We start from the raw sequence: 18,001 nt of genomic DNA, 5'->3' as shown, positions 1-18,001 counted from the left end.
GCAGAGCAAGGGGTCGGAGCGAGTTAAAAGGGGGGCTCGCCTCTCCAGGTCTCCTATTTCCATTTGAGTGAATGTGACCATAGGGAGAGTTTTCGTCTTGTCCCGTTGGAGTTTAGAGTTTGCAGAAATTGTTGGTTTCCTTTTTCTCTCTTCCCTTCTTGCTATATTCGCAAGAAATGGTAATTGGGGTTTGTGAAGTCCCTCTCCCTGCGTTCTCTCCAAGTTTCCTTAAAACAAATCACCAACAAAACTGGAGCAATGCCTTAGCTAGAATGAATTATACCAGTGTGCTGTGGCTTTCCCCTGACTCTCCTCTTTGTGACTTGTTTAAGGCTGCGGTTTCCGAGGCCCTCTCCAGCCAAGGAAAAGCTACAGAAAAAGCCTGGATCTCTGAATCATCCCTGGGGCGAGTGAAGGCTCTCTCGGCCTCGCCCTCGCCCTCTAGCGTTCGTCGGAAGAAGCGCCACCCCCCCAGGTTCTTGGGGGCTCATCAGGCACCATGGGGTCTACCAGCATCCCGCTGGTCAAGGCCCTCCGCAGCTCAGTCTCCGACTATGTCAACTATGATATTATCGTGCGGCATTACAACTACACGGGAAAGCTGAACATCAGCGCGGAGAAGGAGAACGGCATTAAACCGACTTCGGTGGTCTTTATTCTCATCTGCTGCTGTATCATCCTGGAGAACATCTTTGTCTTGCTGACCATTTGGAAAACCAAGAAGTTCCACCGACCCATGTACTACTTTATTGGCAACCTGGCCCTCTCGGACCTGTTGGCAGGAGTAGCCTACACAGCCAACCTACTCTTGTCCGGAGCCACCACTTACAAGCTCACCCCTGCACAATGGTTTCTGCGGGAAGGGAGTATGTTTGTGGCCCTGTCTGCCTCCGTGTTCAGCCTGCTAGCCATCGCCATCGAGCGCTATATCACCATGCTGAAGATGAAACTCCACAACGGGAGCAACAGCTTCCGATCCTTTCAGGGCCTGCTGGGTCATCTCCCTCATTCTGGGAGGCCTACCCATCATGGGCTGGAACTGTATCAGCCTGCTGGCCAGCTGCTCCACCGTGCTGCCGCTCTACCACAAGCACTATATCCTCTTCTGCACCACGGTCTTCACTCTGCTCCTGCTCTCCATCGTCATTCTGTACTGCAGGATCTACTCCTTGGTCAGGACTCGGAGCCGCCGACTCACCTTCCGCAAGAACATCTCCAAGGCCAGCCGCAGCTCAGAGAAGTCGCTGGCACTGCTCAAGACAGTGATTATCGTCCTGAGTGTCTTCATCGCCTGCTGGGCTCCCCTCTTCATCCTCCTCCTGCTAGACGTGGGCTGCAAGGTGAAGACCTGTGACATCCTCTTCCGAGCGGAGTACTTTCTGGTCTTGGCGGTGCTCAACTCCGGTTCCAACCCCATCATTTACACTCTGACCAACAAGGAGATGCGGCGAGCCTTCATCCGGATCATGTCCTGCTGCAAGTGCCCCAGCGGAGACTCCGCAGGCAAATTCAAGAGACCCATCATCGCAGGCGTGGAATTTAGCCGCAGTAAATCAGACAACTCCTCCCACCCCCAGAAGGACGATGGGGACAACCCAGAGACTATTATGTCTTCTGGAAACGTCAACTCTTCTTCCTAAAACTGAAAGCTGCCATCTCATGGGAGCTCTCCTACCCGGTCACCCACCACCCTGGTGTTTTGGAAAAAAAAAAAAAAATCTCTGGGCCTCAACTGCTGCCAGGGAGGAGCTGCCACGCCAGAGGGAGGGAGGAGGACAATGCAACAGCCTGGTGGTGCCGGGGGTTGGTGGGTAGAGCTAGCTCCATGAACAATGCACTGGGAAGGGTGGAGATCAGGTCCTGGCCTGAAATACATTTCCTCCTCCCGCGGAGCTTTGATTTTGCACTGAGCCAAAGGTCTAGCATTGTCAAGCTCCTGAAGGGTTTATTTGGCCCCTCCTCAAAGACTAATGTCCCCATGTGAAAGCTTCGATTGGTCTGGAGCTTTGTGGAGAAGATGTGTTCTTTCACTTTAGTTTCAAACCCAATGAGTATGTGCACTTCTGCTTCTGTAGGGATGACTGCACATCTGCACATCGCTCCTCCCTTCCCCTTCATACCCTTCCTCAATGTTCTTTTACTTTATATTTTAAACTACCTGGTATTTGTCAGAACCGAGGTTGTGGCATGGTCCATTTCTTGATCATTTGGAGCAGATTGGTCAGTCGGAGTTGGCAGGCCATGAGAAGATGGAGATGATATGGAGATGTAAAGCAGTATCATTTGCTGAGGCCAAAGTTTCCAATGTACGCTGGATCCGTTTTCTGGAATTTGGTTGAAGTCACTTTGATTTTTTTTAACACCTTTACTATGAAATGTGTTACAGTTTCATATCCATTGTGGTTGAAATCTGCACAATGAAGTCCACTTTATCTTAATGATATCAGATAGGAGAAAAGAGGAACACAAGGTGAGAACTGAAGGGATAATTTTATGTAAACCAAGGGGATGTTTTTCATTGAATTAGTCTAACAAATACAACATCTGTCTTTGGCACTTTTCTGGAAGTTTATTTCGGAATGTTGTGTGATTCATTTCAATGAACAGGAGAGTTGTATTTGTTCTGTTAAAAGTACTTTTCATGATTTTTGAATGTATTTGCTTCAGCCAGAGGTCATATTATTGGATTTTTCTAACCTGTGTTAACACCACTGAATGTGTATTTCTTAAAAAAAAAAAAAAAAAAATACCATCCTCGTATGCCCTTAAAGCATTACTTTAACTGGTAGAGAACACCAGACGTTTTTCAGTTCAGCTGTTCAGTAGATAGTAATTGAAGATGTGTGTCACTGTTACAAAGAATAAAAATATACCACTGTCTCTTTAGTATGGTTTTCAGTGCAATTAAATCAAGCAATGTCTTGTTTTTTAAAAAATAGTATTTAATAGGTTTCTGACTTTGGATCATTTTGCACATAGCTTTATCAACTTTTAAACATTAATAAACTGATTTTTTGTAAAGATCCCTTTGTGAAGAGCATTTTTAACCACAATTATTAAGATGTTTTATTTGATCATGTGGCTATTCTTTGGAATAGAAGGTAAAGGCAATTTTCTGTTACTCAAAGGATTTTACCTTGATCAACTAGGGTGTGAAAAAAATGTGGTTTGTTCAGAAACCACTCTACCTTTTTCAGGAAGAGAAACTTCAATAAGTTAACACTGAAGGCTAGTAAAGAAGGAGATAAAAACCACCAACCTCCTGAATACCACATTGGCAAGTAAATGTTATTGTTTGGGTTTTAAATTGCATTTGAGCCAAACTAAATTAAGTACAGTAATTCTACTCTAAAACATGGGTTTTTAAAGAAAATGTATACAACACTGTAGTTGTAAATCTAATACTCAGACTAGTTCGAACCCATCAACAAACACATATATTCTTGGAGTTCTACCAACAGAGGGAAGGGAGAATGTGTAAAGCGGGATGTGAGAGATAAAATTAAATCACTTTATTTTTATCAGTACACAGGTTTGGCTTCTCCAAGTCTGTTTTATGAACACTATGGAAATATACAACAGCAATGAAATGGCTATTTGTAGAATATGGACTGTGTAGCATAGCATCTTTTATTTGAAAACTTTCTTCACGATATCTGAAAGATTTAACATTCCTAGGCTTCAGTTTCTCCAGCTAAAAATGAAAGCAAGGCATCTTGCAAGCACCACAGAATTATGATAATCATGGTTTTGATTGAAATGGCAATGTGTTTTCCTTGTTGGGGATTAAATCAGTTCTTCAGTACCTTTGACTCTCCAGTCCTATTGTTGCTTTCAATTTTTGTGCTTTCAAGTGTCATTGCCTATGCACAGGACACAGTTGGGAAGTGAAGATAAACCTCACCTACTGGAGTCGATGTCATTTCTGGGTAAGGTTAACTGTGGGAAACAGAAGTGTGTTCACTAAGGAAACCTTAGGTCACCACCTCCAGTTTCCTGAAGGAAATGCCAAAAATGCTCCAAAGACAAAAGGCTGGAAACAAACTGGAATGTTTCTATCCATCTGTCTGCTGAGGCGGAAGGAATGATTTCATGTTACACTCACTTCCTAGAGCTTTCATTACAGAGTTGAGCATAATGGAAAAGCACGTCCATTTGGTGCTTCTGTGGAGGATAGAATGTTTGTACTCTTGGCCTTATCTTCAGAAGCAGAACAGTGACTCATGACCTGGGGGAGGTTGGGATAGGATGGCCAGTTGGTGGGGAATAGGAGCACCTGGGTGGCAGGGAGGACAGCTCACCTATGCCCATCTGCATTTTCCAATAGTTAGATGTGCTTTCTCCCTGGAAACTCCAGGCAGTGGCAGTGCATTTCATTCCAAGGAAGCTGGCCAGTCCTGGCCTGTGGTTTTTCTGGGCATATGTGTGGCAGAACCCCACATCTGGCCATGAAGCAAAGGCCAAGATGAAGGAATCTTTGGTTGTATCCTAATATGAGTATCTGGTTTTAATTCAATATATTCTGGGAAGTGAGGATGAGAAAGGAAAAAAAAAAAACTTCAGTAACTATGAGCTTTTAGTATAAATATGCACATATAGAGTTTGGTTTTAAAATATACGTAGTGCTTTTCAAGAGAAGTACAACAGAAAACCGGGGCTAGGCTGGTTATATTTTTGCAGAAAGTTCAATTGGCTCAAATATTCAGGAAAATTATGAAATGACATCTTATAATATCTTACCTCTAGCAACATTAGATGTGACTATAATTTTATAGAACATTCAAATCAAAATCTTTTATAAGGCACATTCTTGTTTTGCTTGTTAATTTTCTTATAAAGCACATTCTTGTTTTTGCTTATTACTTTTCTTATAAGGGACAAATCTAGTTCTTTCATAAAAGTTGATCTAGTGGGACCAATGGGTGGTATGGTAGTTAGGGCGCTGGACACTCCCACATGGCTGACTACGGTTCTGGACCTAGTGACTTGCTTTCTCACTCTCTCACTCTCTCTTTCTCTCTCTGGTCAAACTAAAAATAAATGCATGAATAAATAAAGTTAAATAAATTATTCTTTTTTTAAAAAGTTGATCTATATTAAAAATTCAGAAGTTTCTAGTAATAGAAACTTTGCATTCACATTGATTAGATACTGGATTCTCTTTTAGTAATATCAGCACTTCAGTTGTAATGTATATCATCTCTGCTTTTTTCCCCAAAGTAAACAGTCATTGTAAAGATATTAATTTCATTTCTTTTAAAATCGTATTCATTTCTGTTCTTTACATTGCTCATGTTAAGAATATGCCTGGGCCAGCCTGTGGCATGGTGGTTTAATTGGCCAGATTGTGCCTTTAGAGTCTCAGACCTGGTAGCACAACTCTGCATGTGTCCAAAACCCTGGAAAGAGGGAGAAGTGGAGAAGGGAAAGTGGCATGGCCATTCCCTATGGAATAGTGTTTTCTCTTTCCCCCTCTCTGTCTCTGTCTATGTCCTGTGAACACACATGCTCTATGAAAAAGTTAAAAAGGAAAAAAAGGAAGAATATGCCTACTGCATATCCTTGCAGTATTTCCAACCTAGATTGTACTTTTTGTATGATTTTGACTTCTCATGCCTCTATTTTGTACATCACTGTGATCTGTCACTTTTCCTAGGCAATTACACAGCTCTGTTGGATCTACAACTTTGCAAGAACATCTTCAGAAAGATGTGGGTTCTATTGAGGACATTCTGCAAAGTGAGAACTTGAAGTACAAGTAATTCTGTGTACTACCGATCTTATTTTCAGATGAAAAGCAGGAGATCATACTGGAGTGACCCATTAAAGAAATATTTTACATACAAAACTGTTGAAGTTTTGACCTTTCAGTCACTGGCTTAAGAATTCATCTCTAGCTAGGAACCATTATTCACTCACAATTTTGTAATAATGAGTTTTTATAATTTCTATATAATGTTCCATTTGTTTTTGTATAGTTTATCCCATACTCTTCAGCTGGAATGACATTGCTTCCTACAGGTACTTAACTAACTGGATCAAACCATATTTGACCTCATTTACCTACTTATCTCTTTGTTTTTTTCTCTAAATAGGTGATAGAGACAGGAGGTGACAGAGTAGTAAAACACAATGCTCCACAAGGCTCATCCACATGGAAAGGTTTTGAGTTCAAGGCCAAAATATGCCGGGCACTGGTGCCCGTGGTCTGAGACTGGCTGAAGTTGAGGGTGGGTGTCAGTGTTGAAGCCTTGCTGAGGGCATCACTCTCTCTATTTTTCTCACTCATGGAATAAATTAAAAAAGCTTAAACAAACATAATGCATAGGTTATAAACACTTCGAGGGGAGAATTACAAATAACAATATAATAAAAACTTCGCGGGACCGGCCCTTGCCCTATACATACAGTAAGTGCTTGATGATGAGAAATCGTAAACGCATCATTTCCTCCAACCTTCCTTCCTGCTCTTTTGATGTGTGTTTCATATGATCCAAAGAAAGAGACCCAAAATACAATACTTTTTTATATACACCTTGCATTTACTGACGTACTGATTAGAACTAGAGTCACATTTCAGAACACTCAAGCAAGCCAGGTTTATCTGAACAACTAAAAAAGTCTTTAGATTGGCTACAAAGAAAAAGGATTTTTAACCAGTGATCAAAAGAATTAGGAGAGATAAGAGGGGGATAATAGTGAAGGGGTTAGGTCCACATTTAATTCAGTCTTTTCACAGTCTTTGACAAGAGCCAGGACCTAGAGCAATTCTGGTTCATGTTAAAAATATCTCCCCAATATATCCTACCCCTCGCTCCTTGTGCTTTTTCCTCAGATTCCAATTGTCGCATGATTCCTGTGTTTCCCAGGATCTCTTTTTCTCCCCTTTGAGGACTGAGAACTAAAACTCAGGTGAATCTCTGGGTATAGCTATCAGTAAAAGTCAAGTGTGGGTGGCAGATTTGGATAAACAAGAGTTGCTACATTTGTTTTATTGAAGCATCTTCATGTACCAAATGAAGAGTGTCTAGATTAATAATGAATAAGCAACTGTAGTAAATTCAGAAATGGAATACTATTTGGCAGTTAAAAAAGAACCACTACTGATGCTCATATGAGTATCAAATCTGTTATGTTGAGAAAAAAAATAAAAGTCAGAAGAGAGAACATACAGAAGAGAACCTACTATGTGATTCCATTTATGTAAAGTTCAAGAATAGGGGGAACCAGCAGTTAGCATAATGGCTATGTTACTGGACTCCCACGTAGTCGACCGCGTTCACGTCCCAGACCCGGTGGCTTAAAACTCACGTTGGGCGCATGTGCGTGCATGCCCAAGATCCCGAGAGGAGGATGGAGGAGAAGGGATTGCGGCGTGGCCATCTCCCCTGGGGGGTGATTTCTCGCTTTCTGTCTCTATGTCTCTCTCTGTCTGTCTGGCGAGTGCACGTGCCCTATAGCAAAATAAATAAATAAATAAATAAAACCTCTTCAAAAAAAGAAAAAAAAGAATAGGTGAAACTGTGCTGGTTCCCCCGTTGCCTAGTGGTTAAGGGATCTGGATCCCTCATGACCAGTTTCAGTTCAAATCTCAGCCCAGTCGCTTGAAAACATGCCAGCCTTGTGTACCTGCTTGCCCCAAATCCCAGTGGGATGGAGAAATGCAGGAGAAGGAATTGAGTTGTCACCATGCCCCACTGGGAGGTGCTTTCACCTTCTCTCTCCTGGCAAGCGCATGTACCCATTGATAATTTTTTTAAAAAATGAGACAAAGCTAATCTGTGGAGATAGAAATCAGAAAAATGATTCTCTAGAGGAAGGGGATAAATTGGAAAGGAACATGAAGGAACCTATTGGGTTTTTAGGAATGCTCTATATCTTAATGTTTTAGTGAGTTGGTTACTCAGGTGTATGTATTTATTTAAACCTATCCAGCCCTATTTTTAAAAGCTGTGAAATTTGTATATTTATGTGCATGTGTGTGTGTGAGTATGTATTGGAAAAGTAAATTTTCTATGTTTTCCTACACAAAAATGTATTATGACTGTTCTGACCACTCAGTAGTAGACCACTTCTGAGAATGAGGGCTGTACAGGACTTTCTCTGTGAGATTATGGGAAGACGTACTGAAGTTCAGTAGAGTATGGCAAAAGTCTGAACGTATCCCATAGAAGGAGCCTATGCCCGTTTAGTATCACCCATGGCCCAGAATCAAAACACTAAAATGCTAAATAATTGTGACCCACTGATACTCTCTTTGGTTCCATAGGATGAGAATTTGGCTTAGTGTCGGTATTTGTAATCCCTGAAGAATTTCTGTGTCTTGAAAATGGCTAGGGATGTATGAAACTGTCCCTATAGAAGTTTACTCATGTTCAGATTTCAGCTTTAGAACTGTATGGTGGATTGTAAATGACCTTTTGAAGCATGGACTTTTATCCGCTGGCAAGGACACTGAAAGAGATTAGTACTGGAGGCACACAACGGAAATGCGCTGGGCCATTTCTTACTGTGGTCACCTGATCAAGCCCATAAAAGGCATTCAGTCAGATAATAGCACTTGCCCTGAGTGTAAGTACTGCACTGCTAAAAGTAATGGGCAGAGACACAAAGGGCGTGGAAGGCAGGCTCCTGCTCCGAAGGGAGGGCGTTACAAGCTTGGAGCTGGCTGTGTTGTTAGCTGCATTAGTCCCATCTATGGAGAGCCTCCCGCAGCCAGCCCTGAGAGTAACTGGGCAATGGAAAAGTGCCTTGGGCGCTGCACTGGGACTTGGACAGGCTGATTAGATACAAAGCAGGAGTGGAAACAGGAAAGAAGGGGCAGCGCTACCTGGGCTGACAAGGAGGGTGGGGAGATAGTAAGCTGCTTATCTTTTTCCCTAGGCTTGGACTCCTACTATGGCTCCACTTTTCTTCTGTTTGTTGATAGCATGGTAAAAAGCACTGGCATGGCTCATGCTGTGTGTTTCCACCGCTCTTGGTAACTTCACCCAGCCACTCACCCATGCATTCAACAAGCATGCGTGCCTTCTGCTGTTTGCTATAGATTCAAAGGTAAAGGATAAACGTGGAGCCTTCATAGAGCTGTTGAAATGTGCAAATGAAGTCTACATTTGACTAAGTCTAAGGTGATGTTCTTATTCAACTTGGATGAATAAGAACTGATGCTGGGTCTAACTTCCTGGCAGCACCAGAACTCTGCACCCCAATCTTTTTTACTTTATTTTGTTTGTTTATTTATTTACTTACTTATTTGTTGGCAGGGACCTTACCTTGTGTGCTTGCCAAAGAGAGAAAGCATCCCCCTAATGGAGTGTGGTCGTACCGCAATACGTTCTCTATTTCTCCACCCTGCCAGATTTGGGGCACATATGCACTCATGCCTAATGTGTTTTCCAGACCACTGGGGCCAGAATTAAAACCTCAATTTGCCAAGTTAGATACAACTTAACCAATGCAGGTGCTTAATCGCCGTCCTACAGGGCCTGGCCGGCACCCCTGCACTGATCTGAGGCAGCCTGCCCAGGTTTGCATACTGTTATCAGGAGGAAGACCCTCAGAATGCCAATAGCAGATGTCAACACATTGTTACAAGATCTACCCTCGAAGCATAAGTTCTGCTGGTGGAAGGATGAGTGGCGTTGTTGTTTTTAACAAAAGAGAGCATACTTAGTTCTAATTTCAGGGTTTCTCTGGTTCTTGTCTAGACACATGAGAGGAAAACAAATTACCCGGTAAAGTTATGTTCTAAAATAAGAGGAGACATGCTACATCACTTGTAAAAACATTAACTCTTATACACTCTGCTCTCACCGAGCTTCTGCTGGCCTTTTGTGGTACCAGAAGTAGTGGTTAGCTCTCACATGCTGTTCTGCTTCAGCTAGCTTCATGTGGCCACCTGCAGAAATAGTTCTTAGTTTCTCTTCCTTGTCTAGATGCTGGTCAAGGCAGCTTTTAGAAAAACACAGATTTTCATATTCCCACTCACACATGCAAAGTGAATTAGGGTTTCAAAGAATTGCCTAGATTCTTCAATCCATAAGATCCCTTGCCTAGATGAACTGATTATTTTGAATTGGCACTTTTTCCAGCCGATTTTTTTTTTCGGAGAGGTTTTTGCTATAGGGTGCGTGCGCTCGCCAGACAGAGAGAGACAGAGAGACAGAAAGCGAGAAATCACCCCACAGGGGGAATGGCCACACCGCAATCCCTTCTCCTCCATTCTCCTCTCGGGATCTTGGGCACACACGCGCACGCGCCCGGCGTGAGTTTTAAGCCACCGGGTCCGGGACGCGAACTGCGGTTGACTACATGGGAGTCCAGCGACATATCCATTACGCTAACTGCTGGTCCCTCCAGCCAAATTTTTTATAATGCCATGGGCAACATAGTAGGAGATGCAAAATCAGAATGAATTTGGGAGATATACCCGCAAGGACCTTCTATTTTAAAAAGACAAGGACCAGTAGTTAGCATAATGGCTATTTCGCTGGACTCCCATGTAGTCGACCGCGGTTCCAGTCCTGGACCCGATGGCTTAAACTCACGCCGGGCGCATGTGCATGTGTGCCCAAGGTCCCGAGAGGAGAATGGAGGGGAAAGGATTGTGGCGTGGCCATCCCCCCTGCCGTGGCATTTCTTTCTGTCTCTCTGTCTCTCTCTGTCTCTCCGGTGAGTGCATGTGTCCTATAGCAAAAAAAAAAACCTCCAAAGAAAAAAAAAAAAGACCCATATAATGACATACAGTTTGAAAAGCAGTTTTAGACCAGCTCCTTTAACTCAGCAGTAATGCAAAGCTCTGCAATCTTATGATCACATGGGGTGGGTTGGTGTCCTGAGGTCTCCCTGTACATGCCAGGCACATGTCTCTCTCTTTCTGTCTTCTGTCTCACTGAATAAATACATAAATAAGCTTTAAAAAAATAAAAGTCTTTTTTCTTCAATTGCCAGAGAGCACATATACTCACCAGAGGAAGAGAGAAAGAGAAAGCAGCCCCAGTGGTGCATGACCATGCTGCAATTCCTTCTCTTCCATTTCTCCTTCCTGTCAGGATTTTGGATTCACATGCATGTGTTGTGTTTTTTTTTTTTTCAAGCTACAAGGGTCGGGACTTGAACCACAGTAGGCCATGTAGGATACAGTTCCCAGTACACAGTGCTTAACCAATGCACCATGGGGCTGGCCCACAAAGCAGTTTTATATGTATTATTTCATTTTATATATTTGTCTTATTAATTTTTTTTTAAGAACTATGCTTGGGTCAAGCCTGTGGCCTAGTGGTTAAGAGAGCCAGTTCTCACATGGCCAACTACATGGTTCAATTCCCAGCCCTGGTGGCTTAAAAAACACATCAGGCATGTGTGCATACCCCAAATCCTGATAGGATGCTGAACTGGGGAAGGAATTATGTGTCAACACAGCAGATCAGGGGGTGCTTTCTCTCTCTCTCTCTCTCTCTCTCTCTCTCTCTCTCTTTCTCTGTCTCTTTCTGGTGAGTGCATGCACCCTCTGGCAAATTTTTTAAAAAAGTAAATAAAGATAAAATCTATTTTCATTCAGTGTTTTATATTTTGTTTTGCTTTATAATCACTGATTTTAAATTGTGGTCCTCATTAGCAAAAATTAAAATGTGTAAGCAATTTAAACGTATTTAAGAGGTCTGGCTTCATAGCGGAGCAGTTTGGTACTACACAGAGAGAGCCAGACCCCATATGACCTACCAGGGTTTAGTCCCAGCCCCATCAGCCTGAAAAAGCCTACTGAGGGTATATACTTGTCTAGGGTCCTGATGGGATGGAGAATTGCTGAAAAAAGGACCATGGCATGACCAGGCCTGTTAAAGGGACTTGCTTGCTCTTTTTGCTCTTTTTCTTTCTCTCTTTTGCCTGTGCACATGCCCTCCCACATAACTTTCTTTAAAACAAAACAAAACAAAACACCCTCTGTAAGATATTTGTGTCAAATAGATTCTGCTTTCTGTGCATTTTCTTTTTTTTTTTTTTTAGAGGTTTTTGCCTTAGGGCACTTGCACTCACTAGGGAGAGAGAGACAGAGACACTGAGAGGGAAAGTGAAAAATCACTCCCCAGGGGATGGCCAAGCCACAATCCCTTCTCTTTCTGGGATTTTGGGCAGGCACACACAGGTGCCAAGCATTAGGTTGAAGGCACCGGGTCCAGACCTTGAACCATGGTCAGCCATATGGGAGTCCAGCAATGTAACTGCTATGTCATATGCTGTCTCTATGCGTTTTCTAAGAATTTGATAGAAGTCAGTTCGTCACTGAATTTGATACCCACCTAAGTGTAAAGGACCTATTCGGATTGTACTGTCCTCTTCTAATCCACGCTCTAGGGTGTGTATCTGGAGTCTGTGTGAATCTAAATGTTCAGAACAACTAACTACCGAAGAATTGGTAGTGTGGCATCTTGGCTACCTAAATACACATCAGATTTCCCACTAGAAAAAAATAAAATTGCCCAATCTTCTGTTTGTCTTCTCAAAAAAGGAGTGAATTAACTAGTTTCTCCATAAAGAAAAATTTACAAAAATGTATTAAAACAGTGTTGAACAGTATTTGAAAACCTAAAATATGCTTAACTTACTAGATGAATAATTATTTTTACTCTGTGTTTCAAAATATACTTTCTTTTTTTTAATTACCAGGGGTGTGTTTTTGCTCACTAGAGAGGAAGAGAGGGGAAAAGCACACTCCCATGGGGCATAGTCATGCCGCAATCCCCTCTCTATTTCTCCATCCTGTTGGGATTTGGGGCTAGCATTCACATGTGTCTGATGTGTTTCTCAAACCACTGGGGTTGGCACTTAAGCCTTGGTTGACCATGTGGGATTTGATTTCTTTAACCACTAGACTATGGGGCTGGCCCAAAATATACTTTCTTTATCTTTGGATAGATAGCTTTTTGGAAGTGATGCATCATTTTCTAATAATTAGGGTCTCTTATAAGAACCAAGTCTTTCTACCTAATTTTTGCCTAATAGAATAAACCTATGAGGAATTGGAAGCAATTCAATGAACACTGAAGAAACAAACAAACAAAAAGCACACAAGAGAGACATTTCATTGAAAAGTCAGGCTATGATCGAATGTTGTGATTTCTCCCCTGATGAGGGCAGTTTTCAGGCCACCACAACTGCCTTTTGTCATGTTGGGTTGAGTTCTGGCACTGTCAGGGATGATACTTACAGCTTATGGAATTTTGACTCATGGAATTGGTGTCTGTGTAACCACAGTAAGTTCACTCTAGGTTTTGCATGTTATTATCAATTTAGAATGCACTGGTAACTGGCAGGAAACTTCTATTTGGAGCAAAGTAATCTGAACATTTTCTTATTGTTAAAAGTACTTTTACTTCTTCCTTACCTTCATTTAAATCTATCTAAAGGGAAAAGAGAAATCTGTATTCCACACAAAAGACATCAGGGACTTCTAGAGTTTCTCGATGTTATGAACTATCCACATTCTCTATGAGCTCCTGATTGAGAGGACATTTACAACATTCACTCTTATTTCAGAGGCTAGAAAATTCTGCTGAAAGCAAATAGAGTTTTCAGCATCATTTCCCTTTCCCCCACTTCCTTTTTTGGTAAATGTAAGGAGGAGCACAAATCAAGGGTGCCACTTTGTTTCCCAAATTTTTGAACTGGCGGGGTGTCACTGGGGTTCATGGCTGCCTCCTTAAATAGTCTCTTAGGACGAACACCATTCACATTTCATGGCTCTTGCGAAGAATCATTAACAGCCCAGGGCAGAGTTTTGCTTTTCACTTAACTTGTAAGAGAATGAAGAGGCCCTGCCAAGGTTCAGAAAAGGATAACAAAGCGTAAGCTCCTTAATGGGATGAACTAACATAAAAGTCTAAGTACACCGAGCCCTTTCCCACAAGCAGGCCTGATTCAGGAGCTGGCATTCATGCTGATGGCCAACGTATACCCGGAAATAGCAACATGGGGAACTAAAGTAATTTCACTGAAGCTAGCCTCGTTATGGGCTTTGGGAAAATAAGGATCGATCTGTTCAGCCTCGCTAAGATTAGGGTCTCTGTAATTGGAGTGTTTTCCATGGAACAAGGTATAATTTTATTGAAGAGAATTGTAAGACCTAGTAAGCATTAATTCAGTGAAGTATTTGAGTTCCCTTTTAAGTAGGCTGAAATACCCCTTTCAAGAACAGAAATACCTACATGTATTTGTTCTTTAGTTAACGTATCTTCTAAAATGGTATTTTATATGTCATTCATGGCACAGCAGCTGAAAAGCAATTGTAATATTAAAACAGGGCTTGTGACCTGGGCCTGATTCCTCGTTAGCGTGTTGTGCCAATCTCCAGCTTGTTTGCTCCAGCACAGAGCAAGACAGTGCTTCCATCATTTGATTTTCAGGAGTCCCTAAAATAGATCTCTAAGGGACCTTGGAGATCAGCCTCATGTCGAGATGTTGAACCACACATCTACTGAGATATAGTGTTTCTAGTTTGCTTAGATGTTCTGAATCAGAGACTGAGTGCAAATACCTTCAGGAACCACAGGGAGAACTTCCTGGAGTGAAGTGAGCGTGTAGAGACTAACAGATTTGAGAGTAAATAAGTGTCCATCTCATGGGAGGGCTTTGTCGTATGACAGTCTTTGTTGCCAGCTGAGAATGTGGCCCATTGTTGTCAGTTGTCTCAAAGGGAGCTGGAAATATAGGTTTGATGTGTAATCTTGTTTTTAAAGACTGGTAACCAATTAAGAAAAAAAATTTATATAGGCCACATGCGACATGATAGTAGCTATGTGTGACCTCAGGGCTCTTATTTTGTCACCTAATTTAAATTGAAACAGCCAAGCTCTCAGAGCTGAGCTAGTCACCTGGAGGTCCTTGATATGGGAGTCAGTCCCACATGTCCTTCTGGTGGCCTGGAGCGTGACATGCGTAGGAGGAATGGAGGGACAGGCCAGCTCAGGTTCTGGGACTCTGGGTTAGAGGAGACTTCCTGGTTGGCATATCTAATCATCAGAGGCCACCACATACCCAGACAGACAGCTCCAGGTCCTAGATGTCCACCATGATGAGCATCAATGCAGTAGCATTTCAGCCTCCTTTTTAAGAAAGATATCATCTTGTACAATGTAGTAGAATAGTGGGGAAACCAGACAGACACTTTGCATGCTCTGTACAGGCACTTTTGAAATGGTGGTTTCCTCCTTTATCTTCCCACTCTAAAATTGCTTTAAAGATAAAAAAAAAAAACTTTAAAAAATGTATTAACAAGCAAGACTTTCCTATTTTTTGATAGCTACCCACAACAATCATGTGAAGAGTGTGTATTATATATCCCCTGAGGATGCAGAATCTGAAGCTAATGAGGTTATATAAGTTGTCCACATAGTGAATGACCAGTGAAACTGGTCTTTAGTTTTCCATTACACTGCAAAGTCAGGAAAACTTCCTCAGGCTCCCCCAGACTTCGAACCATAGATTCATCCAGTTGAAAGGGACCTTAGAGGTTGACGTGTCTGATTCTCTTTTTAGAGATAAATGACTTGCTCTCAACTCCTAATCACTTTTTTCCCTGTACGGTATTTAAAAATCATAGTTACATTAGCAAGAGCAATGGTCAAAAGTGATATATTTATGTTCATTTTCATTCCTCCAACATTATTATTTTTTTTTTTGGAACCAGTCAGATTTTCTTTAGACTCCTAAGCTATTGGCCGTAGCTAGTTTTTATAGCTGGGAGAAATGGAATGCGAGTCTTTGAAATGACAAAAACTTTACTTTTGCTGCAGTGTGAATGTCTGTTGAATTTAGAAGGAGCTGGGGATCAAAGCAGAAGGGTGTGGCAGATGTTAACGTAGATGGTGGTGTTTGACCAAAACCCACCAGTGGGTGAAAGAACAGAGTCTATAATTTAAGAAGATGGTGGAGCCTTTGTGGTTTGTAACGTCACTGGAAACCCAAGCAAGTATTTATTTCATGCAATTTGGCTCATATTTTTGTTTATTTTGATTACACAAAGCCCAAGGGTTCTTTTGACATTAAAAATGCTTATTTCAGTTGAAGTACTGATTAAGGTTATGATTTCCCATTGCAGAATTGTCTTTTCTTTTTCTAGGATTGCATTTTAGTGGTTTCCCACATAGATTTTCCTACTTTTCTATGATTTCTATCTAGATAATTATTAGCATTTCAACTAGATATAGCAACTGCCACAATATCAGGTACCTTCATGGTATCATCACTGCAGCACGAATTGTTTTTTTTTTTTGCAGTGGGAATCTGGTCATTAAAGGGAACATTAGGATCCTTCCAGTAACATAAAATGGGGATCGTGAAGGGGAAAACAAAACAAAAAAAAGGCAGTTCAAAGGAGTTCAGAGAGGTCTGTGGAATGTAAGCATGAGCCTAGGGTTACACCCACCCATCAGGGTTATTACCCAAAAAACATGTTTTAGTTTAAAATAAATAAACTATAATGCTACAAAGGGGTATAGCTTTTGCAATGTGACCTCTACTTTATTTGTCCTAGAGTTCATGATGTAAAAATTAAAATGTAGCCAATTAGTTGCCCGAATTATTTTAAATAGACCAGTGTATATTCTTGACAAATAACTTGTAAGCTACCCCCTTCTTACCTGTTTCTTTGTTATATAAACCTGCTTTCTTCACAATCATTTCAGAGAGCACATTTTTGGGCAACCGGAGGTCTGTGTCACCCAGAAACTTGTCCTAATCCCTGGCTCAAATAAAGTACTGTATTTCACTTATTTTGCTTTAACCTTCTTTTTAGGTTGACCAGTAGAAATATCATTGAAATTTCTTCCATCTGAAGATTTTGGAGGAAGTACATTGAGAATCATAGCAGAATAAGTTTGGTCTGGGTTTAAATCATTTTACTATCCCACACTCATTAGGTGTGTGGCCCTATAGAAGTTACTCAACCTATCTAAACTCTTTTCTTTACTTATAAAATAGTAATAATAATGCCAACTTCAAAGACTATTGTGAAAAATAAATAGAATCATGCTTTTTAATGTCTGGCACAAAATAGGTGATAATAAATGTTCATTTGTTCTTTCATTTAGCAGAAACCTACAGAGTATCTGCTATACTTGGGGCACTGCCAACCCAGCAGTGAACAAAAAATAGACAAAATCCTTGCCATGGTCACTTCTCTCTCTTTTCTTTCCCTCCTTTCCATTGTCCTTCTCACTAAAGCAGACAACACAGAATAAATATTCCAGCTCTTTCAAAGAATTAATTCCTTTGGAAGTTTCACCAGTCAGCAATTACATTTTGCGCTTAGACTGTGATTTTTGCATGAAACCAGAGAAAGAATGTGTGATGGAATTGCAAAATTTAATCTACATTACAACGTGATGTGCAGAAAAATGAACTTTATTTAGTCTATACTATACTGCTTCCTTCCCAAGCTCTTACTTCTGATGAGAGGGGGAAATAACCTTCACTAAAGCCCTGGTTTACAATGTAGTCCAATTTGGTAATGCAATCCTTGGAGGTACTCTTCTGCCTCCTTCAGAGAAAAATGCTTAGGCTCTGAACCTCTGCTTGCCTAGAATATGGGGGAAGGGATGAGGCTTATGCAACTCCCCAGGCACAGTTCTCTGCCTCTCCTGACCCTCCTCCAGACTGGGTCTCTTTTCCACTCAATGCTGCTTGCATTGTGGGTGTTTGTGGCTGACGCTTGGGTGGGTGTGACCTGTGGTTGGTTTCACTGGGTCTGGTCAAGGTCCAGGGGTGTGCTCAGACTGATCTGCCCTCATTTCAGTTTCCTCTGGTGCTGGAGCTCTCTTTGAAGTTTGGCTGGCCTCTCATCCAGCCGGGCTTCTCTTGCCTCTCTGACAAGTAGAGAGGCTGGCTCTTTCCGGGTCCTCTCTACTTGCTGTCTTACCATGCTACACTGCCAAGGAGCGATGAGGACTCTTGTCAGTAGTGAGCCCTGCTCTGCCTTCAGAGGTGACCTTGCTTTCAGTGTGCT

At 41.7% G+C, this 18,001-nt stretch overlaps 1 protein-coding gene across 1 annotated transcript in view; it reads left to right on the top strand.

The window, feature by feature from the left end:
* Positions 1–3,805, top strand: part of LOC102485850 (sphingosine 1-phosphate receptor 1) — an 8,035-nt gene extending 4,230 nt beyond the window's left edge. The window contains 2 exon segments of the mRNA XM_006162842.3: positions 333–981; positions 983–3,805. Coding sequence (XP_006162904.1) covers positions 500–981; positions 983–1,640 — 1,140 coding nt within the window. The 5' untranslated portion in view covers positions 333–499 and the 3' untranslated portion in view covers positions 1,641–3,805.
* Positions 3,806–18,001: the final 14,196 nt, after the last annotated feature.

This window comes from Tupaia chinensis, unplaced genomic scaffold (assembly GCF_000334495.1).
Source record: "Tupaia chinensis unplaced genomic scaffold, TupChi_1.0 Scaffold140874_1, whole genome shotgun sequence".
In the NCBI taxonomy this organism is placed as follows: domain Eukaryota; kingdom Metazoa; phylum Chordata; class Mammalia; order Scandentia; family Tupaiidae; genus Tupaia; species Tupaia belangeri.
The sequence above is the reverse complement of the archived record's forward strand: the minus strand, read 5'-3'. Positions and strand labels throughout refer to the sequence as shown.